Raw genomic sequence first — 19,773 nt, forward strand, 5'->3', positions numbered from 1 at the left:
CATCAGCTACAACTTAACAATTTTGTTGGCATATAATGTATGTAAAATAAACTGCATATATGTAGACCGAACAGTTTGATAAGTTTTTACGTTTTTTAAATTAATTTTTTGAGACAGGGTCTCGCTCTGTCACCCAGGCTGGAGTGCAGTGGCGCCATCTCGACTCACTGCAGCCTCCACCTCCCGGGTTCAAGTGATTCTCGTGCCTCAGCCTCCTGAGTATCTGGGACTACAGGTGAGCACCACCACATCCGCCTAAGTTTTGTATTTTTAGTAGAGATGGGGGTTCACCATGTTGCTCTGGCTGGTCTTGAACTCCTGACCTCAAGTGATCCGCCTGCCACGGCCTCCCAAAGTGCTGGGATTACAGGTGTGAGCCACCACGCCTGGCCTAAATTTTATTTCTTAATAACGCTTTTAGAGACAGTGTCTCATTCTGTCCCCCAGGCAGGAGTGCAGTAGTTCGATCATAGCTCACTGCAGCCTCGAACTCCTGGGCTCAAGTGATCCTCCCACCTCAGCCTCTGTAGTAGCTGGGACCACAGCCACGTGCCAGCATGCCCAGCTAATTTTTATTTTTTTGTAGAGACAGGGTCTCACTACGTTGCCCAGGCTGACCTTGAACTCCTGGCCTAAAGCAATCCTTCCGCCTTGGCCTCTCAAAGTGCTGGAATTACAGGTGTGAGCTACCTCACCTGGCCAAGTTTGATGAGTTTTGATGGCCATACGCACCTGTGAAACCAACGCCGCAATCAAGACACAGAACCTTTCAGGGCGGCCACCTATCTGCTTTAAGTCACTCCAATTCTGCCTTTTCCGAAACATCACGTGAACGGGATCATACAGTAAATAGCTTTTTGCGCCTGATTTCTTTTGCTCTGCAGGACAAGTTTGAGGTTTATCCACGGTGTGGTGTGGATCACTAGTTTGTTTTTATTGTGACATGTGTGCATTCTCCTGGTTTCCAGTTTGGGGCCATTATGAACAAAGATGCCGTGAACATTTGTGTACCAGTCTCTGTGGACATGTGCTTCATTTCTCTTGGGCAGGTACCTAGGAGTGGCTAGTGGCTGGTTTTGTAAGTATATGTTTAACTCTGTGAGAATCTGGCAGTTTTCCTAAGGGCTGTTTTTTTTTTTTTGGCTTGATTTTTGTTGTTGTTGTTTGTTTGTTTGTTTGAGAAGAGTCTCGCTTTGTTGCCTAGGCTGGAGTGCAGTGGTGCAAACTCGGTTCACTGCAACCTCTGCCTCCCAGGTTCAAGCAATTCTCCTGCCTCAGCCTCTGGAGTAGCTGGGACTACAGGCGTCCATCACCACACTTGGCTTATTTATTGGTTTGTTTGTTTATTTTTTCTGAGATGGAGTCTCGCTCTGTCACCCAAGCTGGAGTGCAATGCGCGATCTTGATTCACTGCAACCTCTTGCCTCCCGGGTTCAAGTGATCCTCCCGCCTCAGCCTCTTGAGTAGCGGGGATTACAGGCACCCGCCACCATGCCCGGCTGATTTTTGTATTTTTAGTAAAGACGGGGTTTCACCATGTTGGCCAGGCTGGTCTTGAACTCCTGACCTCAGGTGATCCATCCCCCTCCCCACCCCCAGCCTCCCAAAGTACTGGGATGACAGGCGTGAGCCACCACGCCTAGCCAAAGGCTGGTTTTTAAAGACTAAATTTATTCTCTTATTCTGTTGGGCTCTAAGAGGGAAGCAAAAGTGAAACAATGTTAAGAGGAGGTAACAAAGAATTGAATTTTATCCAGGAATAATCATAGCGCTTTGCTTAATTTTGCAAGGGTCTGTAGTAGGGTGACTTGGGCATTGCCTCTTGCAAAAACGCGGCAGGAATTTCAAAGCGACTCTGCAGACGGCATGCATGTGGGGTTCCCCAGGTCCTGCGAGCCTGGGAGGTCTTGCGAGTCCTGTGAGCTCTCCTGACCCTCGCCCCCGGAGGCTGACAAGGCTTGCTGACCCAGACCCTCACCAGTGAGGCCTCCTTCTCTTCTCCTCCTCCTCACTGCCCTAGAGCCCAGGAGCCAGGCAGGGCATGGGAGTGGGTGGGTAACACACTGTTGGGCTGAGGGCTGGGGGCCGGGGCTGGCTTCGAGTCCTGATTCTTTGGTTGGTGGTGTGGCTGACGTCAGCCAAGGCTGGGATGTTCTGCATTTGACTCGGCTGATGGCCGAGTCCTGGTCGGCCCACTGGTCTGCCTGTGAGGGCGAGAGAGGGTCCCAGCACCACTGGCCCTCAGGTTCCCCATCTCCAAGTGTCAGGATTAGTTCCTTCCAGCTGGTACTAGTGCGATCTAGCACCAGCACTAGACCGCACCGGTCAGTGAGGAAGACAGACACAAAAGCAGCCGTGGCTTAATCTACTGAGTTGATAAGAGGGAGCTTCGCAGCGTATTTCAAAGTGCGGAATCCGTCTAGAGAGGGGACAAACCCACCTGTGTTGGTCCTACTGTGTGCCCGTGGTCTCGGTGTGTCTGCAGGTGCCCCGAGGAACCTGTGGCTTAGAGCCCCCGCCCATTGTCCCAGCACCAGCGGCCGCGCTGGAACGGAAACCCAGATCTTCCCTACCAAAGCCGGTGGGCTTTTTCTCTTTTGCAAGAAAATATTACAAATATATATCATAAAGAAATACCATTTGTAATACAAGGAGACGTCCCCGTGAGGATCAGATGAGCACGAAGCTGGCAAGCTTTCAGGGCCAGCAGTGCAGACGCGGGGCAGGGGTGGGGTGGGTGCTGTCTCCCGGCGGTTCCCGCCTGCAGCCTTGGAGGGCGGCTGTCCCTTTAAGTCGGGTTCCCGTTGGGATTGCCGCAGCCATCGGGGAGTGGGTGGGGGTGAGAGATGTTGGTGAGAGCCCTGCCTCTCCAAAGGCCCCCCCAGCCAAGTCTTCCCCAGCTTCCAGCCCAGACAGCAGCCAGCCAGTGGCATTCCTGGCTCCTCGGGATTTTCCTTTTCCACCGAAGCTGCTGATTCATGCCCAGGCTGGAGTCGGGCTCAGCTGTGGGGCTGGGAGCACGGGCTCTCAGGCTGCTGCTGGGTGGAGGAACTGGGCCTCCTGGGAGGTGTCTTCCAGCCTCTCTGGATGCTCCATGGGTGGGGGTCGGGAGTGGTGAGGGAGGGGCAGCGCGTCTCAGAGCCCTGGCAAATTTCTGGCCAGAAAGGGGGGGGGTATGGGCACGGCTTGGCCAAGGCCATGCTGCAAGGGCCAGGGTGGCCGTCCTTCCTCACTCCTGTCTGGCCTCCCTCTGCAGGGTGCTTCAAGGATGACCGCATTGTTTTCTGGACTTGGATGTTCTCCACCTACTTCATGGAGAAATGGGCTCCCCGGCAGGACGACATGCTTTTCTATGTGCGCCGGAAGCTGGCATACTCTGGCAGCGAAAGCGGTGCAGACGGGAGGAAGGTGAGTGACCCCTGGCCCCTGCCCCTGCGTCTGTGCCCCAAGCATCCCTGTGGTGTTTGCTCTGGCATGCATGTGGGCATTCGTCAGTGCTCATGCATATCAAAGAGGGTGAGTGATACTTATTGAGCACCTACTGTATTCCAGGAACTGTGTAGACAGTCTCATGTGCAAATCTGGATGTGCTGGGTGTCTGTACACACTGGCATTCATCTTCACTGTGACCCTGAAGGGCAGTGATTGCTGTCACCATCGTAGCTTTGAGGAAACAGGTTCAGAGGCAGCTGACTCGGCTGGCCTCTTATAATTAATCAGTAGATATTTAGAGAAAAGGTCGGACTCCAGAGCCCAGAGCCCTCCCTCGGCCATGGCAGGGTGACGTGGTTCAGTGGTGGTGATGGCGACGGTGCCTTCCACTTATTGAGCCCTCGCCATCATCTGGACACAGTGCTGAGCGCTCTTCCTCTCAGCCTCATTGTGAAGTCCCAGCAGCTCGACAGGGTGGGCGTTCTTATCCCTTTTACAGACGAGGAAACGGAGGGCTCGGAGACGAAGTCATTCGCCTGACATATTTCATCCACTAAATCTAAGTGTGGGAGGAGCTAATAAAATACATTTTGCATGCTTCCTTCTCTGTTTTTCACAGGCTTTTGCAATTTGTAAAATGTTTAAGCAACCCCATATGCCAGACATGGAAATGCTTTTGTTTTCCTTTAAAAACAAATGAGAGGGCCGTGGAGCCAGGTCTGGAACTTGCAGCCTGCCTGGCTCTGTGACTCTGGGGCCATGGTTTGCGGGCAGAGGCTAACGCAGGGATTACTTGGAGCCTGGCCTTGCCTTGGGCCCATTTTCTGAGCCTGAACACATGTGGGATGGATTTTCTGCAAGTGGGCGGGCCTGGGTGCCTGCATGCTGGCCCTGAGCCCTGAGCTAGCCCCACTTTGGAGGGACCAGCAAGAGACCATGAGCAACTGGCCAGAGAGGTGGGGGAAGAGCCAGGAGAGGGGAGGGCAGCCCAGGCGGGGAGGTCTGGAGAAGTGGGGGCAGCCAATGGGGTGCAGTGTCTGAAGGGCCCGTTGGATTTGGTACCAGGGAGGGGTGGCGGCCTTAGCACAGCAGTTTCAGTGGCAGGTGGGCAGGGACTGGAGTCACTCAGGCAGGCAGGGGATGCTTTCTGGGAGGGATGAAGAGGAGGCCTGACTGGTGATGGGATCCCTGAGTAAGAACCTTCTGGAGCTGGCTCAGGGCCCCTCAGAACCTGCTGCCACGCCCGCCCTGTCTGGGTGTGCAGTCGAGAGACCAGCTTTCAAGGCCAGTCTTGCTTCCCCATGGTTTACCATATGACATTGCCAGGTCATCTCCTCTCTGGGGTAAAGGGGTATCAGGGCAGGTGCCCTGAAAGGTGAGGGCCCTCCCGTTGTGGACACCTGGGAGGCTGGGATGTTTGGGGTTGGCGTGACCACATGAGTGCCCTTGGCAGGGAGGTGGCTGGTGCCTCGGGATCCTCACTGCTCGTGATCCTCATGGCGGGCACAGGCTCCTCTAACCTCAGCACAGCTCTGGGGGGAGGCACTCCTCTCACCCATGGGAGCTGGAACTCAGAGGCTCAGGCACTCTGTTGTCCCAGGGCTGTGGACCCTGCCCCTGTCTCCGTCCACTCTGGCCTCTCAGCTTCTGCTGGAGTTCAGGTTGCAGAGAACCTTTCCCCCACCCCCAAATGTTGGTCGTTTCCCCAAGGCAGAGTCTGTTGCAAGCAGGGCCTCTAACGAGGACTTGGCGCATTTGAGATACTCAGCTGTAGTTTGAATTTTGATTCCAGAGAGGTCACGACTCTGGTCAAGAGGGCAGACAGGGAGGGGAGGATGGGGTGTGCGCACCCCGGATAGGCCGGGGTAGGGGGAGGAGAAAGGAACATCAGATGAGGGGTCCGTCTTGGGTGGAGGAGAAGTTAAAGGTGAGAGCCCTCCACTGAGAAAGCACAGCCCTGGATCCAGGCCTGAGGAATTTGGAGCAGAGGGGATGGGGCCACATGCAAGCTCTGCTGAAAGTTTGGGGGTGTCTAGGTCAGGGAAGCCTGACTCCCACGGGAGCAGGTGGCAGTCCAGCTATTCACATGCTAGAATGTTCCATTGCAACACCCACTGTGAACCATGTGCAGATGCCCCCCCACACTCAGTGCTGGGAGCACAGAAATGACTCATATCCGGCCTCAGTCTGCTGGGACAGACAGACAGTATAGCCAGTGGTACGGAGCCATCCGTGCTGTGATGGTGGGAAGAGGAGCGGGGCGGTCGGGAGAGTGCAGAAGGTGACATCTGGCAGGCGGGTTGTAAGACAGAGCAGGCAGCAGTGGGCTGAGGATACGCCCCATGGAGGGACCAGCGAGCGCAGAGCGGGGGGTGTGTGATGGGTGCCACATGGGACCTGCCAGAGTGGGCCGATGGATATTGCAGAGCCTGGAGGGGGGTGGAGTCCTAGGGCTGCCCCAACTTGGCATTTTTCCCAGCTTGCCGGGCTGCAGTGCTGAGGGTGGCCTGCAGGGGGCGGGCTGGAGGCGCTGATGGGGAGACGGGGAGACCCTCCTAGCAAGAGCCCTGAGCCCTGAGTGGAGGTGGGGGCCCCGCAGAGGCGCCTGCGCACTGCAAGTCCTCTGCGGCAGCCTGGCTGCTTCCCGCCCCCTCCCCATGCCCGTCCCGCTGGTACCCGGTCGCCATAGCAACCAGCTGGGCCTCCTGCACCTAGCAGGGGAGGGTGGATTGGCAGGAGCTGCAGTATCAGGGGGACAGAATGCCGGGAACCCCGCAGTGCTCCAGGGCACGAGGGACATCCCCAGTCCAGCCTTTCCTAGGGAGGGATGTCCTGGATTTCCTGCCCTCTGTTTGCTGCAGCCCTGAACAAAACGTTCCATGTTCCTGGGCAGCCCATTGTGCCTTTGGCAGGAGAGAGACCTAACTGTGTGCTGCTGGCTCTGCGCTGGTGGCCCGAGCCCTGTGTCATGGTCCCGGGACACCTCAGGACCCTAAGGCGCAGATCATCTTCACACCCACTCAGAAAACCAAAGCTCAGAGACAGGGAGGAAGCTCCCTGGGGTCACACAGCTTGCCAGCAGCGAAGCCCTGACCCCAGACTCACCTTTTCCTTTTTGGTAGATTGTTTTCAATATAACATCTATATGGAAAAACAAAGATGTGTACACAGCTTGATTTTTTAGACTGAACACCTGGTTTCACCAGCCCCCAGATACAGAGTGTGACCAGAACACCAAGGCCCCTTCACCCCACCCCAGGGCTCACCCTCCTGTGGAGTCAGTGGGTTCTGTGTTCTCGCAGCCCCTGTGTGTGGAGTCGGGCAGGTTCTGTCCTCACAGCTCGTGTGTGTGGAGTCAGCGGGTTCTGTCTGTCCTCACAGCTCGTGTGCGGATTTGGGCGGGTTCTGCCTGTTCTCACAGCTTCTGCGTGTGGAGCCGGTGGGTTCTGTCTCTTCTCCCAGCCCCTGTGTGTGGAGTCGGGCGGGTTCTGTCTGTTCTCACAGCCCCTGTGTGTGGACTCAGGCGGGTTCTGTGTCTTCTCATAGCTCATGTGTGTGGAGTCGGTGGGTTTGTCTGTTCTCACAGCCCCTGTGTGCGGAGTTGGTGGGTTCTGCCCTCACAGCTCATGTGTGTGGAGTTGATGGGTTCTGTGTCTTCTCACAGCTCATGTGTGCGGAGTTGGTGGGTTCTGCCTGTTCTCACAGCTCATGTGTGTGGAGTTGGTGGGTTCTGCCTGTTCTCACAGCTCATGTGTGCGGAGTTGGTGGGTTCTGCCTGTTCTCACAGCTCATGTGTGTGGCCTCGTGGGTTCTGTCTGTTCTCACAGCTCATACATTGGTACTGGCAGTATATTTTGTTTCGGGCTTCTTTCTTTCTGTGTCATGTTAGTGAGGCATGCCTGTTGACACAGGTGGTTGTAATCTGTCTGGTCTCACTGCAGTGTAATGCCTGTGGAGTGTACCGTGGTGGCCTGGCCACCCTCCTGTCAGTGGGTACCAGGCAGCTCCCAGTGTTCTCTGGGCCTGGCTTTGGTGCGCACACGGGCACCTTTCTGATGGGGAACCTGCTCTTTGCCTGCCCGTGCTGTGGGCTGCGCTGAACAGCTGTGCCCACAATCGTGCCCGCGAGCCTTTCATTCACTGAGTCCATAGTGCTTTGCTGAGCAAAATCAAATGAACGGATCAGTGAAGTGAGAGCAGGAGGAGCAGCAGAGTCTTGTGAGCCCTAAGGCTCTCAGCTCCGGGGCTCGGGGTGACTGCAGAACCACACAGGCGAGCCCCCCGACCCGGGGACGTCTCTTTCTCACTCCTAGGCAAGGTTGGCCTCCTGCATCCCTTTCCATAGATCCCAGCTCTGCCCCTGGGGGGCGCAGGCCTGTGCACCCGCAAGGGAGCCCAGCAATGCCCAGCCCCTCAGAGCCCCAGTCTGTGAGAGCGCCCAGGACCAGAGGCCCCCCAGTCAGCACAGCTGCATCAAAATTGAAAGCCAGGCTGGGCACGGTGGCTCACGCCTGTAATCCCTGCACTTTGGGAGGCCAAGGTGGGTAGATCACTTGAGGTCAGGAGTTCGAGATCAGCCTGGCCACCACGGTGAAACCCCGTCTCTACTAAAAATACAAAAAAAAAGAAAAATTAGCCAGGTGTGGTGGCAGATGCCTGTAATCTCAGCTACTTGGTAGGCTGAGGCAGGAGAATCACGCGAACCCAGGAGGTAGAGGTTGCAGTGAGCTGAGATCGTGCTACTGTACTCCAGCCTGGGTGACAGAGCGAGACTCCATCTCGAAAAAATAAAAGAGGCCGGGCGTAGTGGCTCACACCTGTAATCCCAGCACTTTGGGAGGCCGAGGCGGACAGATCACAAGGTCAGGCGATTGAGACCATCCTGGTTAACACGGTGAAACCCCATCTCTACTAAAAATACAAAAAAAGAAATTTAGCCGGGTGTGGTAGCTGGTGCCTGTAGTCCCACCTACTCGGGAGGCTGAGGCAGGAGAATGGCATGAAACCGGGAGGTGGAGCTTGCAGTGAGCCGAGATTGTGCCACTGCACTCTAGCCTGGACCACAGAGCAAGGCTCCGTCTCAAAAAAAAAAAGAAAAAAGTAATTGAGGCCGGGCGCAGTGGCTCATGCTTGTAATCCCAGCACTTTGGGAGGCCGAGGCGGGCAGATCACCTGAGGTCAGGAGTTCGAGACCAGCCTGACCAACATGGTGAAACCCTGTCTCTGCTAAAAATACAAAAATTAGACAGGTGTGGTGGTGCGTGCCTGTAGTCCCAGCTACTCAGGAGGCTGAGGCAGGAGAATCACTTGAATCCAGGAGGCGGTGAGCCAAGATCGTGCTGCACTCTAGCCTGGGTGACAGAGCGAGATTCCGTCTAAAAAAAAAAAAAAAAAAAAAATTGAAACCAGTCTCCTAGGAGAGGTATAGACATGCTGTGCTTTCTGTCTGATTTCTATTTATTATTTGATCTTCAGTAAACTTGACTCTGATCTGTTAAAATTGGGCTAATACCTGCCTTGCAGGGTTGCTGTGAAAGGATTAATAATTTGTGAAATGTGTAGCCCAGATCCCGCCGTCCACTAAGAGCTCAATAGGGGTCACTATTATCATTGGTGCCACTTAGCAAATATTAGCTCTTCAAATCATTGTGACAACTTTGAGGGGAAGATGCCCTTAGTCCATTGTACAGATGAAGAAACTGAGGCTCAGCGAGGAGAATGGATAGCCCCCATGTCCCATCTCCCATCACTAGAGAACTGGGGAACAAGAATTGGAGTTCTGGCCAGGCACAGTGGCTCACACCTGTAATCCTAGCACTTTGGGAGGTCGAGGCAGGAGGCTCACCTGAGCCCTGGGGTTCGAGACCAGCCTGGACAACATGGTGAAAGCCCATGTCTACAAAACATTTTGAAAATTAGCTGGGTGTGGTAGCATGTGCCTGTGGTCCCCGCTGCTTGGGAGGCTGAGGTCAGAGGATCATGAGCCCAGGAGGTTGAGGCTACAGTGAGCTGTGATTGCACCTCTAGCCTGGGCAACAGTGTGAGACCCTGTCACAAAAAATAACGACAAAAAAGAAGTGGAGTCCTTGTCTGTTGTAATACCTGCCCAGCATAGTAGTCAGGGAGAAGAAGAGCGCCTGGACCACAGTGGATCCTGGACGCTCACTTCTGCTCTGGGCCTCGCAGGCGACTGAGCCCGAGGTGGAGGTGGAGGTGTACCGGCGGGACTCCAAGAAGCTGCCAGGCCTGGGAGACCCTGACATCGATTGGGAGGAGAGCGTCTGCCTGAATCTCATCCTGCAGAAGGTATGGGGTGGATGGGTGGGGCTGCGAATTGGCCCCGAGGGATGGCTGACCCCTCCCTGCACGCTGAACCGTGTTCTCTTCAGCTGGACTACATGGTGACCTGTGCGGTGTGCACACGTGCCGACGGCGGGGACATTCACATCCATAAGAAGAAATCTCAGGTGAGCCCTGGCGCGGGAGCCCCCGCCTCCCAACTGCCAGTTCAGCCCGGGCGTGGCAGACCTCTGGCTGCCCAGCATTTGAGAGAGACAAGTCCTCCCACTTCCTTCTTTGCCCCAGAGGTGAGGGGTCTGACTCCAGAAATCCGCTGAGCTCCTGGGATCCTGTATCCCATTCGAGGAGCACAGAACCAGCTTATCCCCCACATCTCCGGGTAGGTCTCTGGCTTTGGACCGGCTCTGGGCCGGGTAGCCTCCCTATACTGGCTTGGACTGACTCTGGGCCTGTGTGCGGGGCGGGGCCTCACTTGTCCTCCACATCTGCTTTCTTCCAGCAAGTGTTCGCGTCCCCGAGTAAACACCCCATGGACAGCAAAGGGGAAGAGTCCAAGATCAGCTACCCCAACATCTTCTTCATGATTGACAGCTTCGAGGAGGTGAGCTCCACGCGGGGCCCCTCTCCTTAGCTTCCCGCCTCGGGAGATGGGTGTCAGGTGCTTCTCCCCCCGGCCTTAGCCTTGCAGAAAGGCGTGGGTGGCTTGGAGCCGGGAAGAGTCCGGCTGAGGCAGACGTGGCTCGCTCTCTTCCCGGTGTTTGCCTGTGGGCAGGTGAATTCCCCTGGCGCAGCCTCCGCTTCCTCCTCTGTAAAAGCAGTGTCATGATCATCTGTCCTACTTACTGTCAGGGCTGAAGACCAAGAGGCTCCTCAGTGGGAGGATGCCTCATAAACTCTCGCAAGAAGCGCTGCCCGGGCAGGAGGAGCCATTATGAATGCCAGTAAACTATAAAGAGGCACCTCCACGCCTGCACTGACTTGGAATCCTAGGATGTCAAAGAGGGATGGGGTTTCCGGAGTTATCTGGGCTAAGCCTTTGTTTTAAGGTTTGGGAAACAGGCCTGGGCAGAATGAGACTCACTGAGAAACGCAGGGCGCTGGGAGGGTGGGGAGGGAGCCGGTCACGGCTCACTCCCTGCTCTGCCCACTCATGTCTCTCTGTTGAGGCCCTGGTCGGGGTCCTTGTGCGCATGCGAGGCCCTGAGAAGGAAGGCATGCGCGTCTGCAGGAAGATCCCAGGCTCAGGGAGGTCATGTCCCCTCCCCAGGCACACGCAGCTCCTGCGTGGCAGAGCTGAGATTTGCGTCTAAGTCTTTGCGTCCTCGGAGTTCAGTCTGTGCGCCAGGCCCTGGGAGCAATGACTCGTTAAGGCGGCAGGATGGGGCCTGTGGCACCTTAGTCTGGTGTTGCCACCCCAGGTGGGCAGTCATCCTGCCACCACCACTGAGCCTTTGGCTACACAGGAGCCTCAAAGATGTGGCGGACAGGGCTGGGCACCCCAGGCGGTGTGGAGGGGCCCAGACAGTGGCCAACGGTCCTGGTGAACTGTCATGAGGGCGTGCGTCTTCCGCCAGTCCCAGAGTCTCCGTAAGGGTTCCTGTCCTCCCCTGCTGCTCAGCCCCTGCCCCAATGTGAGGCTGTTCCTGTCCCATGGGCCTTGGAGGGCATGGGGCCACAGGAGTGTGTGACAGAGAGCCAGCTGTCCCCTGCAAAATGGGGTTTTCCGAGCAGCCCTCCCTGCCAGTTGGGCCAGGCTGTGGTGTGGGCGGTGGGAGCCGATGGTCGTGTCCCTGTCTCTTTGTGCCCTGCCCCAGGTGTTCAGCGACATGACTGTGGGAGAAGGAGAGATGGTCTGTGTGGAGCTGGTGGCCAGTGACAAAACTAACACGTTCCAGGGGGTCATCTTTCAGGGCTCCATCCGCTATGAGGCGCTCAAGAAGGTGTATGACAACCGGGTGAGTGCGGGGCGGCCTCACAGGCGCTCCCGGGCCCGGGGTCGGCGGCTCCACAGCCCACCTTGGTCCACACCCCGAGGCCTCCCAGCCTGCTTCTGCGTGGCAGCGGCCACCAGGGGCACCCGCAGCCCCTCGGGGCTCCTTCTAGGCGCTCCGTAGCCCTCTTCACATCATTCTTCATGGTCGGCCTCAGCCCACGCGGGCCACTTGCCTTCATCTGAGATGTGAGCGGGGACTTCCTCCTCAGTCTCTAGTTCCCTGGGAGGTGATAGCTGATAGTGTCACTCGCTTCCTGCGACTGGCCCTGGAAGCGCTCCGAGTCTCCCCCAACTAAGCAAGCAGATGTGAGCAGGCTGCTGTCCCCCAGCAGGCACCATCTACAGCCAGCTTCGCTGCCAGCCTGGCGTCCTGTCCTCAGCCTGGCGTGTGGTTCGTGGGGCGGTGGGAGGGGTGCCAGGAGGGACACCAGGCAGGGATGTGGTTCCATTCCAGCTGCCGCGCCTGTCGGCTCAGACCCTCCCTCCCGGGCAGCCCCCGCTCCTTGAGGGCTGGTCACCCTGGCTGTTGATGTCCCGGGGGGGTGGCCCGTGAAGCCGTTGCCGCTCCCTGACCCCGGCTGCCCCGCCGGCCCCCAGGTGAGCGTGGCCGCCCGCATGGCGCAGAAGATGTCGTTCGGCTTCTACAAGTACAACAACATGGAGTTTGTGCGCATGAAGGGCCCCCAGGGCAAGGGCCACGCCGAGATGGCGGTCAGCCGAGTGTCCACAGGGGACACGTCCCCCTGTGGGACTGAAGAGGACTCCAGCCCAGCTTCGCCCATGCACGAGCGGGTAAGGGCTGCATGGCTGGGGGCTGGGGCTCCCGTCCCTCGGGTTCACTTTCCACCGTCTTCCCCCGTGCTCACGGCCCCCCGGGGACACAGGTGTCGTCCCCACCCAGCAGTGTGCAGGCCGAGGTGCCGAGCGTGCAGAGGCTGGACCACCCAGCCCTTCTCTTTGCTCAGCGGTTTGTAGGAGGCGCTGCTGCGGGGAGGCGTTCCTGCCTTGCAGACCTGGAGGGCTGTGCCTGGCCAAGGTCACACCGCAGGCTGGTGCTGGGCCAGAGCTCCTTCTGCCTCCCTGAGATGCCGCAAAGCCAGGCTGAGTCCACAGGGCCAGTGGGCAGAAGAGACTGGCTGCCAGGCCCGGCCCTGGTGCCTGCCTGGGTGGACCTGCTGGGTGAGCGTGGGCACATGGCCAGCCTTCCCTGGTGAGTCAGATGGGAATGACGGTGACTGGGGCCAGCCAGAGCATGCAGAGGCCTAGACCGCCCAGCTCTGCCCTGTGGTTTGTATGAAGCACTGCTGCAGGGGAGGCGTTCCTGCCTCGCACACCTGGAAACCAGACTTGCCAGCTTGCCCCAGGTCACAAGCTCTCTTGGGCTAGCACTGGGCTTGGGACCCTGCTCTGTCTCGAGGCCACCCTCCTTCCCCAGGGCGGGAGGCTGAGGTCAGCAGCGGCTTTGCTCCCAGAAGCCTGTAGTGGGGCACAGACAGGAGAAGGCCTCCAGCCCACTGGCTGCTTTGCTCTGCCTGGTGGTTCTTGCAGAGGGGCTGCCCAGAGCCGTAGGTCTTAGAAGAGGACAGGTGTGCTGGGCAGGGGGGTGCCCTTGGCACAGGTCCAGGGGCAGTCTTGCCAGCCGTTGTCCAGGAGAGATGCCACCCACAGCCGGAATCCTGCTCTGCTGCTCTCATGACCTTGGGTGTCTCTTCCTCTCCAAGCCTCAGTTTTCTCATCTAGAAACAGGGCACGAGGATACCTGTCCCTTCAGTATTTGGGAGGCTCTGAGGAGTCTGGGGCTTGGCCCTCAGGAGGATTCCCAGGTGGCAGCCGCTGTAGTTGCTGTTGACCTACTTGGAAAGCAGACGCATGGGAATGTAAACAATGCTTTACTGCAGACATGCCTGAGATGAGGGAGTGTGTGTTTGTTATACTTTTAATTCGAGAAAGATCTTAACCATACTTATCTCCAGGTGGTCAGATGTTGGTTTTCTTTCTCTTATGTATACCTTTTTTTTGTTGGGGTGGGGGAAGTTATCTTCTGTAATGAATGTGTTTTACAATCCAAAGACAGCAAGTGCTATTTTTTGCAAAGATGGGTGAGAATTGTAGGCAGGGGCCTCTCTTGTCTTTGGAATGAGGTGGTTTATATTTCCGAGTTCGTTTCTGAGATAAAGGGCCTGGTTCTTCCTGGTCCTTAATTATCCCCTGGGACTCTGACAAAATGTGTGTGTGAAAGTCCTTATGAAGATGTGGCCCGAGCTCTGGGCTGGACAAACCCTGGTGCCGTCTCCAGCCACAGCATGAGGGCTGAGTGACCGTAGACCTGCCTGCGCCTTGGTTTTCCCATCTGTCCAGTGGGAGTGGTTGTGAGGGGTGTGAAAGTCCCTGGTGCCTTAGCAACTGGGCAGCCATGGGATTCAGGGGGAGGGACGTGCTAGGGTCACACAGGGTCAGCAGCAGGGCTGGCCCCTGGGGACTGCCACCTGTGCGCCTGCTATTACCTGTCTCCCTCTCCCGCGGGGTCATCTGGAGCCAGTGCGTGACACATGCCGACTCTGTGTGTTGTGGTTGGTGCTGTTTGTTTCTTTTATCTTTTGAAAACCTTCCCCGGCTTGTGGGAACACCGTCTGGAGCCCAGCAGCTGCCAGGACTTTGGTGGATGTCGGAGCCTTGACGAGGAGGCTGACGGGGCTCCCGAAGTCTCGGTCCCAGCTCATCCTGCTCCTCAGATTCTTGTTGGCATGGGGAGGAGGGAGGAGATGGGCCAAGTTCCCTCTGGCTGGAACGCCCTTCCCCCCCTTCTTCACCTGGCGAACTCCTACTCGACCTTCAAGACCCAGCTCCAGCGGCGTCTCCTCCAGGAAGCCTTCCCTGATTTCCCAGGCTGTGGATCCTTTTTGCCTCTGTGCTTCATGTATCCTGTGCTTCTTTTTCTCTGTCTCCACAGCCAGCATGCTGTCTATGGTTGTCACTTTGAGTCTGTCACCCCAGCAGACTGTGAGCTCCTTGAGGGCAGGGACCTGCGATGTGCCTATCTGTCCTTAGTGCTGTGGCTGCCTGGCCCTGAGTGGGTGTGAATGTTTGGTGACCAGAACCAAACGTGATTAGAAGTGGGGAGGAGACAGAGGCCCAGCACCACTTAGCACAGCATCTCCTGTGAGGGGTGCTGGGAATGAGAGGAATGGGGCCACTTCAGCCCTGAGAAGTAGGATAAGGAGTGTGGCCCTGGGGGACAGAAGACAGGGCTGCTGCCGTCCTGCTTGGTGACCACAGGCAAGCCAGGGTCTCAGTCCCTGCCTTAGTTTCCCCATCCGTCAGATGGGCTGACGCTAGCCCCTGTCTCACGGAGCTGGGAGGCTCAGTGGGTCTGTGTGGGGCCAGTGCTCACTCAGCGTTAGCAACTGTTATTAATTTGTTCTTGAACACCCCCTGGCCAGTGTCTGAGGCCCAGAGGAGGGGTCTTTCTGCCATTGGCGGCAGCAGCCTGGTCGCTCCTCGGGCAGCACTGGTGGCCAGGTGGCCTGCTGGCCCCTGGGCTGGAACGCATCTTCCAGTCTCTAGGCCCCACCTAGCACGGGCCAGTTGGGGCTGGATCCTCTTGGCCGAGCGGTCTCTTCCATGGGAGCTGTGTCGGGCTGTTTGAGGGCGGGAGAGGAGGGGCGTGGGGACCCCTGGGTATGGGGCTATTCTGCTCTGGTGACTTTGGCTCCTTGTTCCCAGGTGACCTCCTTCAGCACGCCCCCCACCCCAGAGCGGAACAACCGGCCCGCCTTCTTCTCCCCATCCCTCAAGAGGAAGGTGCCCCGGAACCGGATCGCCGAGATGAAGAAGTCTCACTCCGCCAACGACAGCGAGGAGTTCTTCCGGGAGGACAGCGGTGGAGGTGACCCCCCACTCCGTGTCCTAGGGCCCCCGCGCCCTTCAGTCTCCTCTTGATCCAGACCATTCATTCATTCATTCATTTGTTCATTCAGCAACACGTAGAGAGTGGGTGCCAGGTGCCAGCCACCCCTCCAGGAGCTGAGGGTAGAGCTGGGGACGGACAGAAATGGCTGCCTCCGGGGGTCCCGTCCTGGTGGGCCCAGGCATCTCCTTGGCACAGCCCAGATGTGCCGCAGTATGTCAGTTTCAGGGGATTCCCCATCTTTCTAAGGCCTTTCAGCTTAAGAAGGCTGATGGGTGATCTGATGGCTCCGCACACACGGGTTGTGGAGGGAGAGAGGAGGGCTCCCCTCCCTTGGGTCAGCTCACCCTCAGGGGGAGGCCCGGCCCTGCTAGCTCTGTGCAGCCTCCCAGGACCGTGTGCTCTTTGGTGACAGAGTTGCCACCTCGTGCAGCCTCCCCCCAGCCTCCCTGTGCCCCATCCCCCGGACTCTGGGTGTCTCTATCTGGGTGTTCCCGTGCCCCTCAGTCCTGCCCAGGCACAGTCTGCACTCTCTCCTGAGCACCTGCACCTGCTCCCTGTCCTCGCTCAGTGACCGTCCAGAATACAGGAGTCATTCCCAGAGCCCCCAGGGAGGCCATGGGGTGGGGGGGTTTAAGCAAGGGAGTGACACAATCAGATTAGCATATTTAAAACGCCACTCAGCAGACCCTGTGGAAAATGGCTCCTGGGGACAGGGGTGGCCATCACAGACAGGTTGGGAGGTTCTGCCACGCTGTGCTGGCATGGACCACGTGCCTTCCTCACCGTCATCCTCAGGACCCAGTGGGCGCCTGGTTCTGCACTGTGTGTGTGTCTGTTGAGTGTATGGAAGTGAAGGATTGGCCAGGTGCAGTGGCTCACACCTGTAATCCCAGCATTTAGCAAGGCCGAGGTGGGTGGATCACCTGAGGTCAGGAGTTCGAGACCAGCCTGGCCAGCATGGTGAAATCCCGTCTCTACTAAAAAACACAAAAAATTAGCCCCGCGTGGTGGCAGGGGCCTGTAATCCCAGCTACTCTGGAGGCTGAGGCGGGAGAATTGCTTGAACCCGGGAGGCAGAGGTTGCAGTGAGCCGAGATTGCACCACTGCATGCCAGGCTGGGCAACAAGAGTGAGATTATCTCAAAAAAAAAAAATAAGGAAGTGAAGGATTCATTGATAACTCCCACTGAGCACCTCCCCCAGCGGGGAGCTGGGGCTGTCGCATTGGTCAGAAGAGGTGGCAGTCTTTGTCCTGACTACTGGAACCAAGAGGCAGGGGCCCCGCCTGTGCAAGGCCCGGGTCAGGGACTCCAGCACTGGCCTCGACCTGCTCTTGCGTGAACGTGGGCCAGCCCCTTCTCCACCTGGGCCCGTTCCCGAGTCGGGGAGAAGTATTGATCACTGCCCTAGTCTACCCCTCTGGGGCAGGTTCCCCAGCCGGGACCGCAGGACTGGGTAACGGTGCAGGTCGGCCCAGGCTTGCCCCTCCCATGCTCTGCAGGTGGCAGTGCCTAGTTCCAGGGACAGGGCCCGTGGAAGCAGAGAATTACACACTCTGTGTGCCAGACCCCTTGGAGGAGACTGAGCTCGAGACAGAGAAGGGAGAGATAAGGGGGTGGCCAAAGAAGTCTTCCTGGAGGTGGAGGCGTGGGTCTGGGCCGGAGGAAGGGGGAGGGGTGTCACGGGCGAGGAGGCGGCAGCTCTGGAGTGCGTGGGTGCTGGTGTGGGGGTGTTGGTAAGGGGCGTCCCGGCCTCAGCAGAGCGTGGCCTCAGCCTGGCCTGGGAGCTGGCGTCCTGCTCGTCCCCCCGCAGCCCGTGCTATGGCCATTGACCTGGCTTTCTCTCCTCCAGCCGATCTGCACAATGCAACCAACCTGCGGTCTCGGTCCCTGTCGGGCACGGGACGGTCCCTGGTTGGGTCCTGGCTGAAGCTGAACAGAGCAGATGGAAACTTCCTTCTCTATGCACACTTAACCTACGTCACTTTGCCGCTGCATCGGATTTTAACAGGTAATGCTGGCTGATTTTAACAGGGAAGCTGCCACATCTCCTCACAGCCAGCTCTACCTCCAGGGCCTCGGTGCTTGCGAGCCACCCGGAGTCGTCCCGCCCTGTCCTGTCGGTTGGTTGGGTTTCTTTGCAGGGCTCTTGGCCTCCTTGTCTCAGACTTTGGGTGGAGCCGTAGCTTTCCCAGAAGTCCTCCCTTTGCTCACCTTTCTGGCACACCTGCTGTCCCCTCTTGAGTGGCCACATGCCCGGGTGTGTGTGAGTCACAGGCGATGGGAGGCTCTTGGGCCACCTCGCCGACCCAGGCCTGCAGCAGCTGTGACAGGCCATGGCTCTGGCCCCCACACCAGCTTGTACCCGAGCCCCTGCAGGGTGTGCCGTTGCTGCGGGCCCGTTTCCCAGTCTGCAGGGTGGGGATGGTGGAGACGCGTCTCCTCTGCAGTCTGTGAAGCCTGGAGAGGAGATGCGTGAGTGGCCCAGGCGGCCTGCCTTCAGAAGTGGCGCCGCTTAGCACCCGCTGCTGTTGAGGGTTACTGTTTCACCTGCTTCCCTCCTGCCGGCCCTAGACATCCTGGAAGTTCGGCAGAAGCCCATCCTGATGACCTAGCCGCGTGCGGAGCCTGTGCAGAGCCCCGGCCGGGCCCAGCCCTGGGAGTGCTGCCAAGTGCCTACCTGTCCACCGCCACCGGGGTCTTCTGTGACCCGCCAGTGCTGGAGCCGCAGCCAGGCGAGGCCACTCGACTCCCGGGGCCAGGGCCGACTCCACGAACACCAGCCCAAACTGAAGTGCCTCTTCCCTCCCCTGCTGGCTCTGCTCCGCCCTGTGCCCCCCGCCCGTCGCCCCCCACCCATCTCTGGAGAGCCCTCTGCACCCAAACAGGACTGGAGCTGCCGAGCGGCCATGAGAGAGAGCGGGAGGAGAGCTGATGCCCAGAGCGGGGCCAGACCGGCGCATCTATGTTCACATGCCCCCAGCAGCAGGCGGAACCACCCAGCCAGGGCACTCAGCGCATCAGATTGTCCACACCTTCTTGAGGAACGCCAGTTGAAGATTCTGGAATGCCATGCGGATGAACGTCAGCACCCGAGTCAGTCCCAGCTCATCCTTCCCGGTTTACCACTTTGTTCTAATAGGAGATGGGAATACAAGAAGTTTGATGGCTTTGCCCTGGGCTGGGAATACCTCACCCATGCCCAGTTCTGGAAAGGCCTCCAGCTGAGCAGACGGCCCCGATCCCGCCAGAACGACCTTTTGCTTCCAGCCAAAGAACACCGTCAACACGCACCTCCAACCTGGACATCCCTCCAACACGCACCTCCAACCTGGACATTCTGCCAACACACACCTCCAACCTGGACATCCCGCCAACACACACCTCCAACCTGGACATCCCGCCAACACGCACCTCCAACCTGGACATCCCTCCAACACGCACCTCCAACCTGGACATCCCTCCAACACGCACCTCCAACCTGGACATCCCGCCAACACGCACCTCCAACCTGGACATCCCGCCAACACGCACCTCCAACCTGGACATCCCGTGCTGGGCCTCGGACGGAGGGGCCCGTAGAGTTTGGATTCTGAGGGTGGTCGGCAGGCCTCGGTAGCCACACAGAACAGGAGATCTGCCAAAGGATGTCTGACGTGGGGTGGGGCTGGCATCATCCCGGGGAGGTTCTAGGTGGGAGCCCGTCTTCTGGGGGCGGGGGTGTCTTTTCATCGTCCCTGGTTTCCTGGAGCTCACTTCCTTTGACAGTGTGTGCTGGTCCCATCTCAGACCAGCTCACTGAGGCAGAGGAGTTGCTCAGAGGCTCGCATGGGCACTCCCATCGGTTCGTGAGAGCACCGCCCAGCCCCAGGCCTGCCCTCCGCCTGCTCCAGCGTGAAGGCGTTTCCATCTGCAAGGATGCACGGTGCCCTCCCGAGAGCAGGCCTGTCCCCTCCCCAGCTGGGAATCAGCTGGAAGCTGGGTCTCTCCGTGCGGGCTTTGTTTGAAGTTCCCAGGAATGTCTGAGGTGTTGCTCAGCATTCAGACAGCCGTGTGTTTAGGGATCTTCTCGGGGGGGGAAAGGAGGAGGAGGGGCTTGTTCTCCCATCTGTTTATTCTTTGGGCTCCGGGAACAGGGG

The 19,773-nt window shown here is 58.1% G+C and overlaps 1 protein-coding gene across 2 annotated transcripts; it reads left to right on the forward strand.

Moving 5' to 3' along the window:
- The first annotated feature begins 1,869 nt into the window (after positions 1 to 1,869).
- KIAA0930 (KIAA0930 ortholog) lies at positions 1,870 to 18,935 on the forward strand. Of its 2 annotated transcripts, none has more exons than XM_011934769.1 (10): positions 1,870 to 2,051; positions 3,257 to 3,408; positions 9,619 to 9,738; positions 9,822 to 9,899; positions 10,232 to 10,333; positions 11,547 to 11,687; positions 12,323 to 12,517; positions 15,449 to 15,611; positions 17,487 to 17,645; positions 18,209 to 18,935. In XM_011934769.1, exons 1-10 carry the CDS (start codon positions 2,042 to 2,044, stop codon positions 18,247 to 18,249), a joined length of 1,161 nt encoding a protein of 386 aa, XP_011790159.1. In that variant the 5' UTR covers positions 1,870 to 2,041; the 3' UTR covers positions 18,250 to 18,935. The 2 variants fall into 2 exon arrangements, with proteins under 2 accessions (XP_011790159.1, XP_011790160.1); XM_011934770.1 differs by lacking the exon at positions 1,870 to 2,051 and adding an exon at positions 2,843 to 3,098.
- Positions 18,936 to 19,773: the final 838 nt, after the last annotated feature.

The sequence above is a fragment of the Colobus angolensis genome, unplaced genomic scaffold (assembly GCF_000951035.1).
Source record: "Colobus angolensis palliatus isolate OR3802 unplaced genomic scaffold, Cang.pa_1.0 Scaffold138, whole genome shotgun sequence".
Lineage (NCBI taxonomy): Eukaryota > Metazoa > Chordata > Mammalia > Primates > Cercopithecidae > Colobus > Colobus angolensis.

Coding starts and splice junctions, on each gene's coding strand:
- KIAA0930 (XM_011934769.1), top strand. Junction 9,739..9,821: donor TGAATCTCATCCTGCAGAAG/GTATGGGGTGGA, acceptor TGTTCTCTTCAG/CTGGACTACATGGTGACCTG. Junction 9,900..10,231: donor TCCATAAGAAGAAATCTCAG/GTGAGCCCTGGC, acceptor GCTTTCTTCCAG/CAAGTGTTCGCGTCCCCGAG.